Source organism: Lepisma saccharinum, chromosome 4 (assembly GCF_977018435.1).
Source record: "Lepisma saccharinum chromosome 4, izLepSacc3.1, whole genome shotgun sequence".
Classification (NCBI taxonomy): Eukaryota; Metazoa; Arthropoda; class Insecta; order Zygentoma; family Lepismatidae; genus Lepisma; species Lepisma saccharinum.
The window spans coordinates 16477807-16493139 of record NC_139232.1 but is presented as its reverse complement, the minus strand read 5'-3'; the positions used below and the strand labels follow the sequence as shown (position 1 = coordinate 16493139).

General features: G+C 36.7%; 1 protein-coding gene across 7 annotated transcripts in view; it reads left to right on the top strand.

The window, feature by feature from the left end:
• Positions 1-15333, top strand: part of Ptpmeg (protein tyrosine phosphatase Meg) — a 365178-nt gene that overhangs the window by 344943 nt on the left and 4902 nt on the right. For all 7 annotated transcript variants that reach the window (XM_083120336.1, XM_083120341.1, XM_083120339.1 and 4 more), the window contains 4 exons: positions 4153-4398; positions 7048-7164; positions 10743-10969; positions 13579-13863. In XM_083120336.1, coding sequence (XP_082976462.1) covers positions 4153-4398; positions 7048-7164; positions 10743-10969; positions 13579-13863 — 875 coding nt within the window. The remainder of the gene's footprint in view (positions 1-4152; positions 4399-7047; positions 7165-10742; positions 10970-13578; positions 13864-15333) is intronic.

Below are 15333 nucleotides of genomic sequence, written 5' to 3'. Positions count from 1 at the left end.
CAACTGAAAATGCAATAGAAAAATCGAATAAACAACTAAAATAAATTTATGGTAAAGCATGTGGAACTTGCTACTTAGGAATATGTTCACACAACAAAAAATCAAATATAGTGAACACGTTTTTAAGTGTGTAGCTTCATTGTGATTAACGCACTTGTAGAAGTTGAAAAACATACTGTTTTATACATAAATTGACATATTGTTCTTCCTACATTCACACGAAGACAGCAAAAAAAATAGTTTATACAAAGACATGACCCTCAATGGTTTAAAAAACCAAAACAATCAAACACTGTTGACTATGTTGATCAAAAGATGGCTCCTTTCTGCAATTGCATTACAGAGATATAATAGTAACCATGGAAATTCCATGCTGAAAAAAAACAAAAACTGATATGATCGTGTATTCAAACTACTAGCTGCTTTAAGGTTAAGTTATTTCTTAAGAAAGATTTGTAGTAACTTATTCATGAAGGTAAAATCTGACTTCAGTAGTATTCATTAGAAAAACAGTAGAAATTCAGTTCATGTACTGTTTTTCCAATGCACTTCAAAATCACTAAAAATATGGTGCCAAGAATAAATTTGTCTATCCTTGGAGTGAATAATAATTTTATAATATATTCTAGCAAGTATTATGCATTATTATTCACATTGTTTTTTCAGAACAGTAGCCTTACTGCACAGTACGGTAGTCCTACTATAGAGTACAGTAGCTGTACAATAGATCTACAATAGGATTTCAGTACATTTCACAGTACACAGTAGAAGACATTTGAAACAGTAGAATTTGTCTCCTGTAAACAGTAGAAATTTCCAGCAGGGTAGCTATGCTTTGCCTTGAACACTGCATGTCTTTGCAATACCACATGGTACAAGATAAATTAAGAATTGATGACAATAATTACAGGCAAAATAAACAAGTATTTAAAATGTGAACATGTGACTTGCACACCCCTCCTTTCCCCAGACCTCTAAGAAAGGCTAAAAACTCACAAATGAGAATCAGGCTGCAATACATAAGTACATCACACTGCGCCACTGCACGTGTCACAGATTCACATTTTTATACTTTAATATAAATATTTGTTTATTTTGCCTGTAATTATCGTCATCAATTCTTAATTTACCTTGTACCGTGTGGTATTACCATGCCATGCAGTATTCAGGGCAAAGCATGTGGTATTTTTGGCTACCAATCAGGCTCGTACCAGTGTACAGCCTTAACGGTGCATGATACATTGAAAATTCAAGCACTTTAGTTTGAAATTCACCTATTTCCAACAACTTTCCCCTCTTTCCATTTTTCACTGTGTCCACTAATAACGGAGTTACCTATGGAACTGTACTTTGGAATCACCCTGTATTGATAATAACTGCGAATTTAAACATTTGATTCATGTACATTACTTCAAACAATATTGCATTTCATTTCTGTTAGACTTTTACTTTTGAATATTATGAATTTGTCTATGAAAGTATGTTATCAGGCATTGCTAACCTACCCTAAATCTATCATAACTCTGGATCCCATTGGCATCCTATTTTCAAAATTTCTACAGTAATTGAGTAATAGTGTATGTATGACCATATGACTTTTTGAAAAAATTAAAGCACCCGTTTTTGAGAAAATTGCTACCAAAATTTTATTTGCACCACCTTCAATTGTCTTTTTAGCCTCACTTATGCGTGCAATATCTCATGCGAGAGATCTTTTCAAGACCTTTCCAATGCCATCCGAATTACTTCTATAGGTGCCTTGGTAGCCAAAATTTGCAATTTAAAATTAACAATATGTTGGAAGAACTGGTCAAAATCGCATAGTTTGTGACCCTGTAATTTCGTAAATATAAAAGATATGGATCTGCAACTTTGCATATTTTCCTACCTCATGTGACTCTTTCAGTATGCCAAATTTCAAATGAATCAAAATATGTGAGATTGAAAAGTGCCTCTTCATTGGTTGATTTCACATGGAATGGCCCATTTACTGGATTTATTAAATGTGATTATCTCCCCTCCCCCAGAATATATTCCCACTCCACTAAATCTTCCCACTCATTTTTTTTTTCTGATGTCACCGAAAACAATCACCCTGTTCCTTCCTTGCCAATTTTGATTACTGGTTGTAGTGATATGTAGCAATTTCTAAAAATTAAATACTTTCCATATTTTTCAGTGTATTTGAAAATAGAATTAAATACCTATTTTTTTTAATAAAAGTTTGCTTAAGAATAATGTTGCTTAATAAAACTAACATTCTGCAGATTGTTAATGTTTCAAAGTATAAAAATCAAATATTTTGGCCAGCTGCATAGTGGATCTGACACAACATGACTCAACACAACATGATGGAACACATCATGAAGCAACGCAACACGGCGAGTCACAAAGTGACTCGACGCAACGAGTTGTTTTGTTTGTTAGCTAAAATCTGATTGCAGATTTCGTCAGTGTATGTAACAAGTCTATGTCTATCTTTCTTGGACCCCCTCGATAATGCAGTGGTAATGTCATTGTCTTGTAATCAAGGGGTCCCGGGTTCAATACCCGGTGGAGGCACATAGTGGTTCAGATCCCATTTTAAACTGTAGGTCCAGTCCCAATTAGTCTTACTGTGCATAAAGTGGACTTAATACACCAAGTCAAACAAACAAACAATCTATCTTTCTTAATTTCAATAGCTGCTAACAATGCATTATAAGCGTAACAGTTCCCAAGTAACCAAAAGTGGTTGGCCTAATGTTAGGCCAACCATTCTGAAAATGGTTATCCAATGGTTGTCCCAACACAAAAACATACCGTTGGCCAATGGTAATTTTGGCTGTAGTTTTAACGTTGGGCCAACATGTGGTTTTTACATTGGGCCAACTTACGTTTTTTATGTTGGGCCAATGTATGGTTTTACATTGGGCCAACATATGGTTTTACATTGGGCCAACGTATGGTTTTACATTAAGCCAACGTATGGTTTTACGTACTGAAAACTAAAGAATGGATAGGTTTGTGTTCTGATATATACATAATTTATTGTGAGACCAAATGTAAACAATAGTTCAAGTTATTTGTGAAAATAAAAAAAAATACGCAACACTTTCTCAGTCACATGGTATCATTGTTTTCAAGGAACCATACCTTCAAGTGGAAACTCAAAAATCTTCTACAGTTTACTTAGTTTTCTGCCTTTCATGGAATTTAGTCTGCACATAATTTTGTTTAACCACCTTAACAATAATACCTATAAGAATGTTCTTGTTCTACTACAGCAAAAGAGACAAACAGTAAGCAATTCCCAACACATATTTCATCCATGGTGGCTGACAAAGGACTGGTGAGTGACTGCAAGTTAAAAATAGCTTATACTTTCATTAAAAATATATTATATTACCAGTATGTGCTGTGACTGAAATATTCGAAAAGAAACACTGTTACATGTCACTTATTTTACACTCTAGAATTTACAGCATACTCCTGAAAGTTATCTTACCATGAAAAAGTTGTTTTTAAAACTGATTTTGACTCACGTTTCCATGGTTGGGCAAATGTTGGCAACCACTGTTAGCCCAATGTATGACCAACGTCAATTTGCCAACCAACGTAAATCCAACCTTTCTCACGTAAAAACTGACATTGGCCCAACGGTGGTGGTGACAATGTGTATGTAGAATTGATGTATCAGTTTTCATGTTGAGAATTGTAAATATTTCTAGCAAATAATTTTTTAGAGAATACAATATTAACCATTTGATGTAAGATTCAATAACTACTTTTAATTACTGACTTCAAGTTGCCCGTGTTTCCGGTCTGTGGTTAGATGTCTGTGTCTAAAGTGAATGGATTTGCGTATGCACAAACCATCGCAACCTGTCGCAAGGTGACTCCAAGTCAAATGTTTCGCTCAGTGTGCGGCTGCCCATAAGAGACTAATGTTGAACCCTCACTAAAATGGTTTGATACAAGAATGAGTCGTCACTTCTTGTCGGATCTTGTGTGCAGCTGGCCTAACTTAGTGCAGAGGGTAAAGCATACATATCATTCCTGATACTCAGTTTCCAATAAAATTCTTGCAAATACAAACTTATTACTTTTTTAATGTGATGCACGTTCTGTTGCTAGTACCATTGTCAGTTACTGTATGTGGTTTCATTGTAGTGTATGTAGCTGAGGAAGAGGAGGAGCCACCATTCCAGTATGTTCCTGATGTTCCACACGTGTCGACGGCTGTGCCGAGGGCAGACGCATTGGCTGAATCCATGCTCCTGCTCACAGAGGGCTTAGAGAGTGGAGCTGTGATGGCTCAGTTTGATCAGCTCTATCGCAAGAAGCCTGGAGTATCCATGAACGATGCCAAAAGGCCTGAAAATATTAATAAGAATCGTTACAGAGATATTTCTCCATGTGAGTTTCCTGTTTATGATACTTTTTTTTAGTTTAATGCTTTTGAGTTTTAAAAAAATCTGTGTGAAATCAAGAGAGAACTCTCACTGAAGTGGCAAATGACAGTAGACACATACACATACCACCCACCCACATATGACAATGGCAAATTCCTTCTTCAGGATCGCAAGAAAATATGATTTAATGGTATTTCCAGTTGTAAAAAGCAGTGGGGAACACTCCTGCTGCAGGGAGAGAATTTTGCATGAGTGCCAAATAATTTGCACAGACAATGCTAGATAGTGTATGTACAAGCGAATAATGCTTGAACAGACAAAACAAGCGGTATATGCTCGATGCCTAGAAGTACACATATAACCATAATACCGAGTGGCCAGAATTAAAGTTACCCAACTCAGAGCCCTCTGTAGCCTGTTTCAGGCATCATAGAACTTTAAAATTTGGTGAATCCACTATGCAGTCCATGGGGAAGAGCATGGCGATAAAAAAAAATAGTTCAATTTTCCACCACCAGGTTGAAATGTGGCACTGTACTTCCATAATGGGTTGTAATAATGACGTAAGCTGCTCCAATTGGTTATGGATTTGACTTAACCTTGCAATCTTGCAATAAACGAGAGATTATTTTCTTGCAACTTCCAGCCACTAACAAATGTCTTTCTAATTAATAACTCAGCTAAATCACTTAATGTGATTATTTGTACAACCCATCATTGAAGTACAGTGCCACATTTCAACCTGGTGGTGGAAAATTGAACTATTTTTTTTATCGCCATCCTCTTTCCCATGGTCTGCATAGTGGATTCACCAGATTTTAAAGTTCTACGATGCCTCAAACAGGCTACAAAGGGCTCTGAGTTGGGAACTTTAATTCTGGCCATCTGGTATGTCTGTGATAGCGTGCCCTCAAATATGAACCGTGAAATGAAAGATGCAGTGAAATTGAAACTTAAGTAAATATAGTCATTATCTCCATGTTAAAATGTAGTTTAGTCTATCTTACCAATACAGTGATACATATGAAAATGAACAGATGCTTGTCATGGACGCCCGCAGGATTTTTTCCAGGGAGGGGCAAGGAAGGAATTTTTTCCAGGGGGTTCAACGTGGCATATTTTCCCCAATAATAGTGTTCATCCCTCAAAAAAACATTGCTTAATTTTGAATTTATCATGTTCATGCAATAATTTACACAAATGATTGTGGCTGAAATTAAATTACATGTGCGAAATATGGATTTTTTGGTTGACTTTCATTTTCCAGGGGGGGAAGGCCATGCCCCCCCCCTTCCAGATGCCCATGATGCTTGTGTGCCAAAACTACAAAGGTGGATATTTTACATATGTGTCTACAATTATTGTTACACTAAAATATTCAATTGTATATGCTTGAATGTAACATGCTCAAGGGTGAGAGACTTCAATGGGTACGAGCGAATGAAAGTGATTCCATGTAGTACCCACGAGTACTGTGCACTGCTTCTGTCTAGGAGGTGGATGACATCTGGAGATTTCAGCACCAAACGCACTCACCTCTGAGATGTTTATTTCCTATAAAATATTGCCCTACTGAAAATTCTGCCTACTGTTTTCAGTAGATCAATTATTGTTTTGAAACATCTATTGTGTTCAGATTTTCAAATAGATATAAATAAAAATTGTTAATGAGGAGGAATGTAATGCAATATTTACAGTCACCATCTTAAGTTTAACACACTACATGCATATTAAATATAATACCAAAGAAATCCTTTTCAATTGTAGGTTCTCTACTGTGATGTTTTTAGTAGATTAATAGGTGCTTTCAGTCTACTGTGTTTAAATTTTCAAATAGGTATAAGGCCTCCCCGATGGCGCAGTGGTAGCGTCGTCGCCTTGTAATCAAGGGGTCCCTGGTTCGATACCCAGTGGAGGCACAAGTGGTTCGGATCCCACTTTAAACTGTAGGTCCAGTCCCGATTAGCCTTACTGTGCATAAAGTGAACTTAAAACACCAACTCAACTCGAATAGATATAAAAACAAATTGTTAATCAGAAGGAATGAAAAGTTATATTTACAGCCAACATGTTGAGTTAGACACACTACATACAGTATTACATGTAATACTGAAGAGAATAGTAGTCTTTCTACTGTACATAAGGTCTCCCCGGTAGCATAGTGGTAATGTCGTTGCCTTGTAATCAAGGGGTCTCAGGTTCGATACCCAGTGGAGGCTCATGGCACAGTGGTTCGGACCCCACTTTAAACTGTAGATCCAGTCCCAATTAACCTTTCTGTGCATAAAGTGGACTTAAGACAACAATTCAATCAATCAACTCTACTGTACATGTACATTAGGCTTACTGAAGGTGTTCAATAGGAAACAATTGGGTTTCAGTAGATTTTTGAGAAACACGATAGAGTACAGTAGATTCTGTTTACTGTAAACACTAGAAATTTTCAGCAGGGTATGACAATTGTTACATAATATTTGTAACCCATCTCTCGCCACAGAGTAAATGGTTTTGTGTATATCTTGCATGTATTTACAAAATTATACTGCCCATGTTGCGTACATGACCTTTAAACTATTGGTGTGAATAAAATTACTCTTGCAATACTTTGTTTATTAAAAGGCACATCAATTCAATTGAAGCTATATTCTTGCAGATGACATGACAAGAGTCATTTTGAGAGGTGGAACAACAGGGGATTATATTAATGCCAATTTTGTAAACATGGAAATTCCAGGCTCTGGTATTATCAACAGATACATTGCAACACAAGGTAAGCAAGAATTTTCTTAGTGAAGTGTGTTGTATTGCAGTTCCTTTTTTTTTCTTACAAATTGTGGTTTTTTATGTTAGACACAGCTTTTCATTTCACTTCCTTGGAAAAGTATTTTTCTGCATATTTAATCTGCATATTGTTATTTGTGTTTTATACAAGGCTGTCCACAAAATTTACTGCAAGGAGGAGCAATCAGGTCCATAGCTAGAATTGATCTCCAGGGGGGTTGGGCCTTTGTAAACAAAGTCCATTTTTCAAAAGTTTAACGGTATTAAATGAAGATAAATTATGTGTTTGGGGGTCACTAAGTTAATACAGAATTTTGAAATATCATACAAGTACTACAGTTTTTTTCCTATATCTTCTAAAACATCTTTTGAAGTGTTAGTTACTTACATCATCTCTTACTACACACTTCATACTACACATTCCACCCCAAACCGAAGCAATAAAACTTAACCTGGGACCTGTTGACCTTTGACGAAGATGTGGAAGGAATGTGGATGATGATGTCAAAGTTACAGATTCCTGTCTAAATGGGAGGCCGCAACAGGGGCAGCGAAGGTACAGATAAAGAAGCTCCCCTATGTCAAGTCTAGAAAATCTTCTAAATACTTGCCACTACTTAGATTTCTGAAAAATTCAATATGCTGACCAAGGCAGAAATTTATTTTATTATAAAAAATATAAACAAACGTAACGTTTCAACATTTGTACTTGGTACATAATGTGATGAAGACCTTGCTAGAAGGTTCAAATGTTACGTTTTTTTATATTTTTTTATTTATAATAAAATAAATTTCTGCCTTGGTCAGCATATTGAATTTTTCATATCATGGAAACAAGGCTTAATGGTGTTATAATTAGATTTCTGCTCATAAACAAACTCATAAACAAATGTAAAAGCTACTGATCATGTTCAGTGAATTTATCCTTCACAAAATTGTGAGCAAAATAATATCTGCTGTCTACATTTTCACTCTTCACTGCAAAAAAATTATACAAAATAGTTTTACCTAATGTCAAGGGGGCTGACGACAGTGACAGGAAGGGGGGGGGAGTGGCCTGCATCCTGCCTGCCTACGAGCCTGAGGTCAATGGAAACATTATTTCAGAATGTCCTTCCCATATCTCTTAAATGGACTTAATAAATTTTGTTCCAAGCTTTGTTGAGGTCAATGTTATGTTTGTCCATAATGAAATGCATTAATTACATTCAATTCAAAGGAATCTGTATCATTTCCAGTATATACTAGAATTGTACGGCTTACTTGTTTGTAAGTTTTCCCCGTTATGAAATTCACATTTAAATGTTGTGTTGTGTAAAAACTTATGCCTTGAATTGATATTTTTATTATTTTTCCATGCTTTTCTGCCTGTTTAAGCTAATCATGATGATGAGAATGAATAGTCATTAGATGAAATTGAAGAATGCTCACACACTCATGCCATGGCTCAAATCTGGGACCACCAGTGCCAAGATCTTAAGTCCTGCCATCAACATGCTCGGTTACCAGGGAGTTAACAATTATGTTTTTACATTATGTTTCTGACACATTCTTTCCTTACAAAAATGTGATACTTTATCACAAGCCAGAATAAAAACTAACAGTGTCTTAATTGAAAGTGTGCACCATCTGGTATCCATTCCACTTGGCTTTTCAATGACTTCTTAGTGATTAATAAAATAAACTACAGAACCCGGGAAATAACATTTGTCCCCCTGTAATTCAATTTCTCACAACCACCAACTCCTGTCATTACTTTCACAAACTCATTGTAGTTACACTGCTGTAAGACTGTAATTGAGTTCTGACAGACCAGACCACCTAAATGCACATCCCCCTGTCCCTTTCCCCTTTCCTTCATTGTTCCTCCTCCTCTTTAATTCTTCTTCACCAACCTCCATGGCAGAGTGATTAGCACAGCATGATATGATGCCAGCGGTCTCAGGTTTGAATCTCAGCCTGGGAATGGGTGTTCTTTGTGTCATCATGTCATCACTCATCTTCATCATCATGATTATACAAAAGTGGCAGAAACAGAGTCTGAAGAAGACCTTGCTAGAAGGTTGAAACGTTACGTTTAGTTTATGTTTTTATTAAAATAAATTACTGCCTTGGTCAGCATATTTAGTTTTTCAGAAAAGCAACTGTAAGTATGAATCAAAATCAAACCTTTCTTTGTTCCTCAGTTCCAATCTTTCTTTGTTCCTCCCTTTTTGTTCTTTTCTTTCTCCCTCTTTCTTTGTTTTCTGTTTCTCTATTTCTTTCATTGCCCTCTGTTCCTCCCTTTCATTCTTTGTTCCCCTGTTTCTTATTGTTATTCTCTACATCATGTGGCCGTGGTGGCTCAGTCGGTAACGCGTCTGACTACCATCCTCAAGGTCCCGGGTTCAATCCCCGGCTGGTTCAAATCCGGGAACTTTTCTAACGTTGGAAGCGGCCCCGGCGCCCACCCAGCGTCGAATAACATGGGTACCTGGGGAAAACCCTGGGGGATAAAGGCGGTCAGGGGCGTGATGCTGATCACATCACCCCCACTCCTGACTGGATCAAGAAAGTGTGGGGCGTTACCCCCACACCCCTATACGCCTTCATGGTGTGGTGCTAAGCCCCGGGGAGCACTTTACCTTTTTTATTCTCTTCATCTGTTTTTCTGTGTCTGTCCAAAATGTCCATAAAGCAGGCATGAAGTACGATCTTGTCAGAAGTCACATCACCTAGGGCAGTTTGAAAGCACCTATTAAACAAGTATTTGAGTCTGCAGCATGCAGGACTCGACAATGTAAGCTTGAATACTTGACTCGTGCACTTGTTGTTCATTTGTTTGTAAACATTGAAGTCATGCTGGTTGTAGTTCTTGTAATGTGTGGAAATGCAAGTATAAGAACTTTTTTAAATGCCGTGTTTTTCTATGGTGAAAAACAAGTGTGTATAATGAAGAAATTAAAAAAAAAATCATGTGCTCTTAGTTTTATCTACTGATCGTATTTGGCGCTGCAGTTGAAGTGGAATTCGAAAGACTTTCGCCAGTTCAAGGCTTCAAGACAGCTGCTAGACCATTCTCGGAGGATGTTTGCTTCAAGTATGGTCTTGCACCTTTTCGGCTTGGCCAGTATTTATCATTTAGTGATGCTTTTCTGCCACTGTGTGCTAACTGCCATGATGAGGATGAGTGATGATTCGATAAAATTAAATAAGGGATGTTCACATGGAACACTCATTCCCAGGTCAGGACTTGAACCCAGAAATGTTGGTGTCTTGATTGACAGTCAACAACTTAACATGCTCAGTCACCAAGCTGGCATCTGTTTTTCTATCACTCAGTCACTCTTTCTCGTTCTGTTCTTATTTCTAACCAAAATTCTTTCTATCTCTTTCTCTCTTTTATTTCTCTCTCTCTCTCTCCATCTTTATCCTCCCTTTGCATTCTAGCTCTACGGTAATAGTTTTGAGAAAATCTTGCATAGACTATTTGAGTGGGCAGGAGGGTGGGCTATAGCCCCTTGCTTAGAAAGCACATTGTACACTTTCATCTATATGTGTTAAGATTTACAATTTCTTTCATGATAGGCCCGTTGCCAAACACAACCGTAGATTTCTGGCAAATGGTGTTGGAAGCACAGAGTACCCTTGTAGTAATGTTGACAACGGTGGTAGAAAGAGGACGCATCAAGTGCCACAAGTACTGGCCACAACTTCATGACTCCACAGATATCAATCAGCTACGCCTTACGTGCACAAAGGAGGAAGAAACACCAAGTTTTGCTTTCAGGGAATTTACTCTCCTAAATCTTGAGGTAAGGTATCCCATAAGTTTTATTGTGAAATAATTTAGTTTGTTTCGTTAAGTTTATTTGCATCCAAGGATTCATGTGTGTACAAAAAAATAGTACATGGTAATGTAGGACATGTTAATACATTATAATTAGGGCTGAGTCGATAACGATGCCAATGTATCGGTATCGGAAAATATCGGTTGGAATTCATTTACCGATACCAGCCGATAATTTTCTTTCATTTTGGTCTTTCACGGGGTCCGGAAAAATGCCGCTCGACACTTCTGCAGAGTCTAATTAGCATGGAAAATAATCAAAATTCAAACTTTATTTTTTATGTTGCAGCAATTTTGCATGAAAACTAGATTTTGTGATAACATAACATCTATTTTCATATTCTGATGAAATTTTTTAAATTTCTAAAGCAAATTCATGCATATAATCAGATAAGAATATTTTATACACTATTATTGATCAATATTTTGAACAACTTTTATTTATTGCAATTTTCCAGTATCGGCATCGGTTCAAAAGTGGTATGGGCTCAGCTCTAATTATAATGCACAGATATAAAATAAAACTTACATTACCAAAATTGGGCCTTTATCATGTGTTACGGTGAAATCAATACGGTGAAATCACATAAGATTCAATAACAAGATATATAAAAAAAAACAGCCTACTGCTAGGTGACACTAATTATCCAAGTTTCTTTAATACTTAAATTTACAAGAAGAATACATGATTATACTGTGTTATATAAAGTTTTCTACATTTTGTGTTAAGTGAGAGTTGCTTCCATGTATTCAGTTCTAGAATAAAGAACATGTTTGAGAAGTAGGGACTTTATCTTGTGCTTGAATATGATAATTTTTGGTTCTTTCCTCGTATCTTGTGGTGGTTTATTACGGAGATTAGTAGATAAATTTAAAAGGCCTTTTCTTATATAAGTTGAGATGACAGTGTTTCATATGAAGTTTGGTTTATTTGGAAATATTTTGCTTTACATAAATGTATATGCAAGGTAGAGTTAATATGTTAAATTGATGGAAAATAATTCTACATTAATAAGTTTTTTCTCTCCAGCTCACTCACTCAGGGCTCTCTTTTGAAGCTTAAAAATGATATTACAATGGCTCTTCTTGTCCCAAATCATGATCCCATATCTTAGTAAAGCATCCTAATTTGTCATATAAAGGCATTTTAAAATATGAGTACTTGATTTTTCTCAAAGGGCATAGCACACCTTACCTAATTTTGATTGTAGCATGCTTATGTGTTCTGTATAGCTAACATGTTCAACGAGTAGGACACCCAGCTCTTTTACATTTTGGGGAGCACTAGTTGTGCATCACCAGATATTAGGGAGGGAGCTTATGTGGTTTCTAGTTGGGAATGTTTATTATCAGTTTCCTCAGGTTCCTCATGCAATAGAACCATTCTTGGTATCATGTGCAATATTATAACTAGGAAGTGGATTTTTAGGTGCTAAAAGCCTGATTTTTTTTTTCATTCTGTTGATTACAATGAACAACAAGGTAAATTTCCAATTGTCCATTGAAAGTGCATGCCGATTTGTGTGAACAATGTCTTGTACTATGAAAAGAACCTTTCCATATCACGCATAGACAGACGTGCATATTTGAAGTGGAAGATGTCACGCACACTTACACACCTTCGATATCACCCACATATTCACTCTCCAGAACCTGGCAACTTTACACAGTTTTTGGTACCCTGTGTTTCTTTTTAAACACATTTCGGAATTTGTTTCCAATCGCTTTTACCAACATCCATCACTCTTTCGCAAAACAGTTGTGTGAAAGTTTTCAGTTTTGCTATCACACCACACAAAACGCTTAGACTTGCAGACAGGAACCCCAAATCGATTGACTGATTGATCATTTTTCAAACATCAATCTTTCAATAAATCTTGGAGAATCACAATGGGTGATGTGATAGTTTTGTCAAACTCATTCACAACGCAGGCAAAAATTTCAAGATTATTTGTTCTGGAGTCCAGAACGGGATAGTAATTTACTAATTTTCTGCGTGTTTTGTCTGCATTATGCATTAACTCCAAAATATGTGATTAAACAAAGAATTCGGAAACTTTATTTTGTCTGTAATATCTAAAGTATGTTAATTTTATGTTCTTTCCCTAGAAATATGTGTTTTATGTGCTAAATATAAAATTATGCATTTTTATGTGAAATAAGACTTTGCAGATACTACTACAACCATATGGTCAGCACTCCTAATGAGTTTGGCTGAATTCCGAAGTAACAGAAACCTAAAAATCCACTCCCTAATTATAACACTACCAAACATCCAAGCAAATACTTCCCCAAATACAACTACTTAACATTGGTGATGTTTTATATAAAAAATGTTACAATTTTTGTCTGAACAGAGCGTGTGCTGCTGTTGAATAACAAACATTCTTGCTTAAATAATATGTTGGTAATGTATTTAAATCACAGTACTTTTGTATAGATTGGAAATCTTGGAATTTGCCTTAAATACTAATTTGTTTATAGATAACTCTTAATGAACATAAAGGTTTTTGAATGTTTGTGCAATTCAAGATGAAGCCCATTTCTTACAATACCTTTCTCTTAAAATTCTAGACACAGGAAGAGCGACATATTACTCACATGCAGTATGTGGCATGGCCTGACCATGGAGTGCCAACGGAATCTTCTCAGTTTCTGGAATTTGTGCAGAGGGTTCGCCAAGCGAGGGCTGGGATGGTGGAACCAACGATTGTACATTGTTCAGCAGGCATTGGGCGTACCGGCGTGTTAATTCTTATGGAGACTGCAATGTGTCTCATTGAGGCAAACGAACCTGTTTATCCACTGGATATTGTGAGGTCAATGAGGGATCAGAGAGCCATGATGATCCAGACAGCTGTAAGTATTTTCCCCCTTTCATTCCTTCATTTCATTTGTTATTAACAATGTATCTGATTTAAAGTTTTATTTTAGAGTTAAGGAATGTTATAACCTAGTAGGGATTATGGAAAGTAAAGAATGTTTCGCCATAGAAAAATATTTATTGAAACAGAATATGCATGTTTTGCCACATACTTTTACCTACTGCTCCACGTAATTGCCTTTGACATTGAAGCACTTGTAATACCACGACACCAGTTTAACTGTTCCCTCCTTGTTGCCATCTGGCCATTCATCCAGTCCATGACAGAATCCTGAATTCCTCACCACCTCGATTCTCTTGAATGACATGGTACAACTTTTGTTTCGGTGCATCCATGATGACAAGAGGGTCGTCCTGATTACTCAATGTCATGGACATCTGTTTGCCCATTATTAGACATTATGCTCCATTTCCGGACACTTGTTGCGTTCATAACACCATTGCCGTAGTCTCCGATGAATGTCTCTGGGTCTAATGATTTCCGCCTGTAAGAAACGAATCGTGCCACACACCTGACAGTTGGTAGGATTTGCAATTGCACATCCATTGTTACAACTTGTTACACTCACCACGTGAACAAGTCAACAGTACGAAGTGCACCAGACAACTACGTACACCACACTGAACACAGCGAACAAATGATCGGCTGCAACGAATCACTTGTGGGGACTGTATGCTCAAACATTCTATACTTTCAGATTGAGCTATGTATTTAGAGCTCAGCTGATCCCAATACTAATAAAAAGGTAAAGTGCTCCCCTGTGCTTAGCACCATGCCTTGAAGGCGTATAGGGGGTGTGGGGGTAATGCCCCACACTTTCTTGATCCGGTCGTGAGTGGGGGTTATGTGATCAGCATCACGCCCCTGACTGCCTTTACCCCCCAGGGTTTCCCCCAGGTTCCCATGTCATTCGACGCTGGGTGGGCACCAGGGCCGCTTCCAACGTTAGAAAAGTTGTTGACAATACTAATGTGTCAGTATTTTATTACCAATTTGAATTTATTCCCCGATGCTTTTCTGGAGTTCTTGCGTTTCGAATGTCTGCAAGAATCTCACATTAGCTACATTAAGTAGAAAATTTATGTAATTTTTATAAAAATTTTAGATATATTTGTTAGAAAACTCACATTAATATTCTTTTCATAAAGTGCAAATACAAAGTGCTGTGATTTTTGTTGTTCCAACCTTTTCTCTCCTTGATGGTTTGATGCTCCTTTTGCCTTTCACTCGGAGAACCTTTTCCCACAACCATTCATAGCCAAGGCTATGTTTGCAAGTGTAATATCTTACTAACTTGAAATAGCTTCTATCTGTATATAATTACAGAATATAAATATTTGAAAGTTTGAGTTTTTTAATGCTAATGCATTAGGCATTGGGCTATAATGGATTTTTCTGTGAATATGTTAATTTTGTTGAAAAATTTTGAGTTGTATGAATTGTT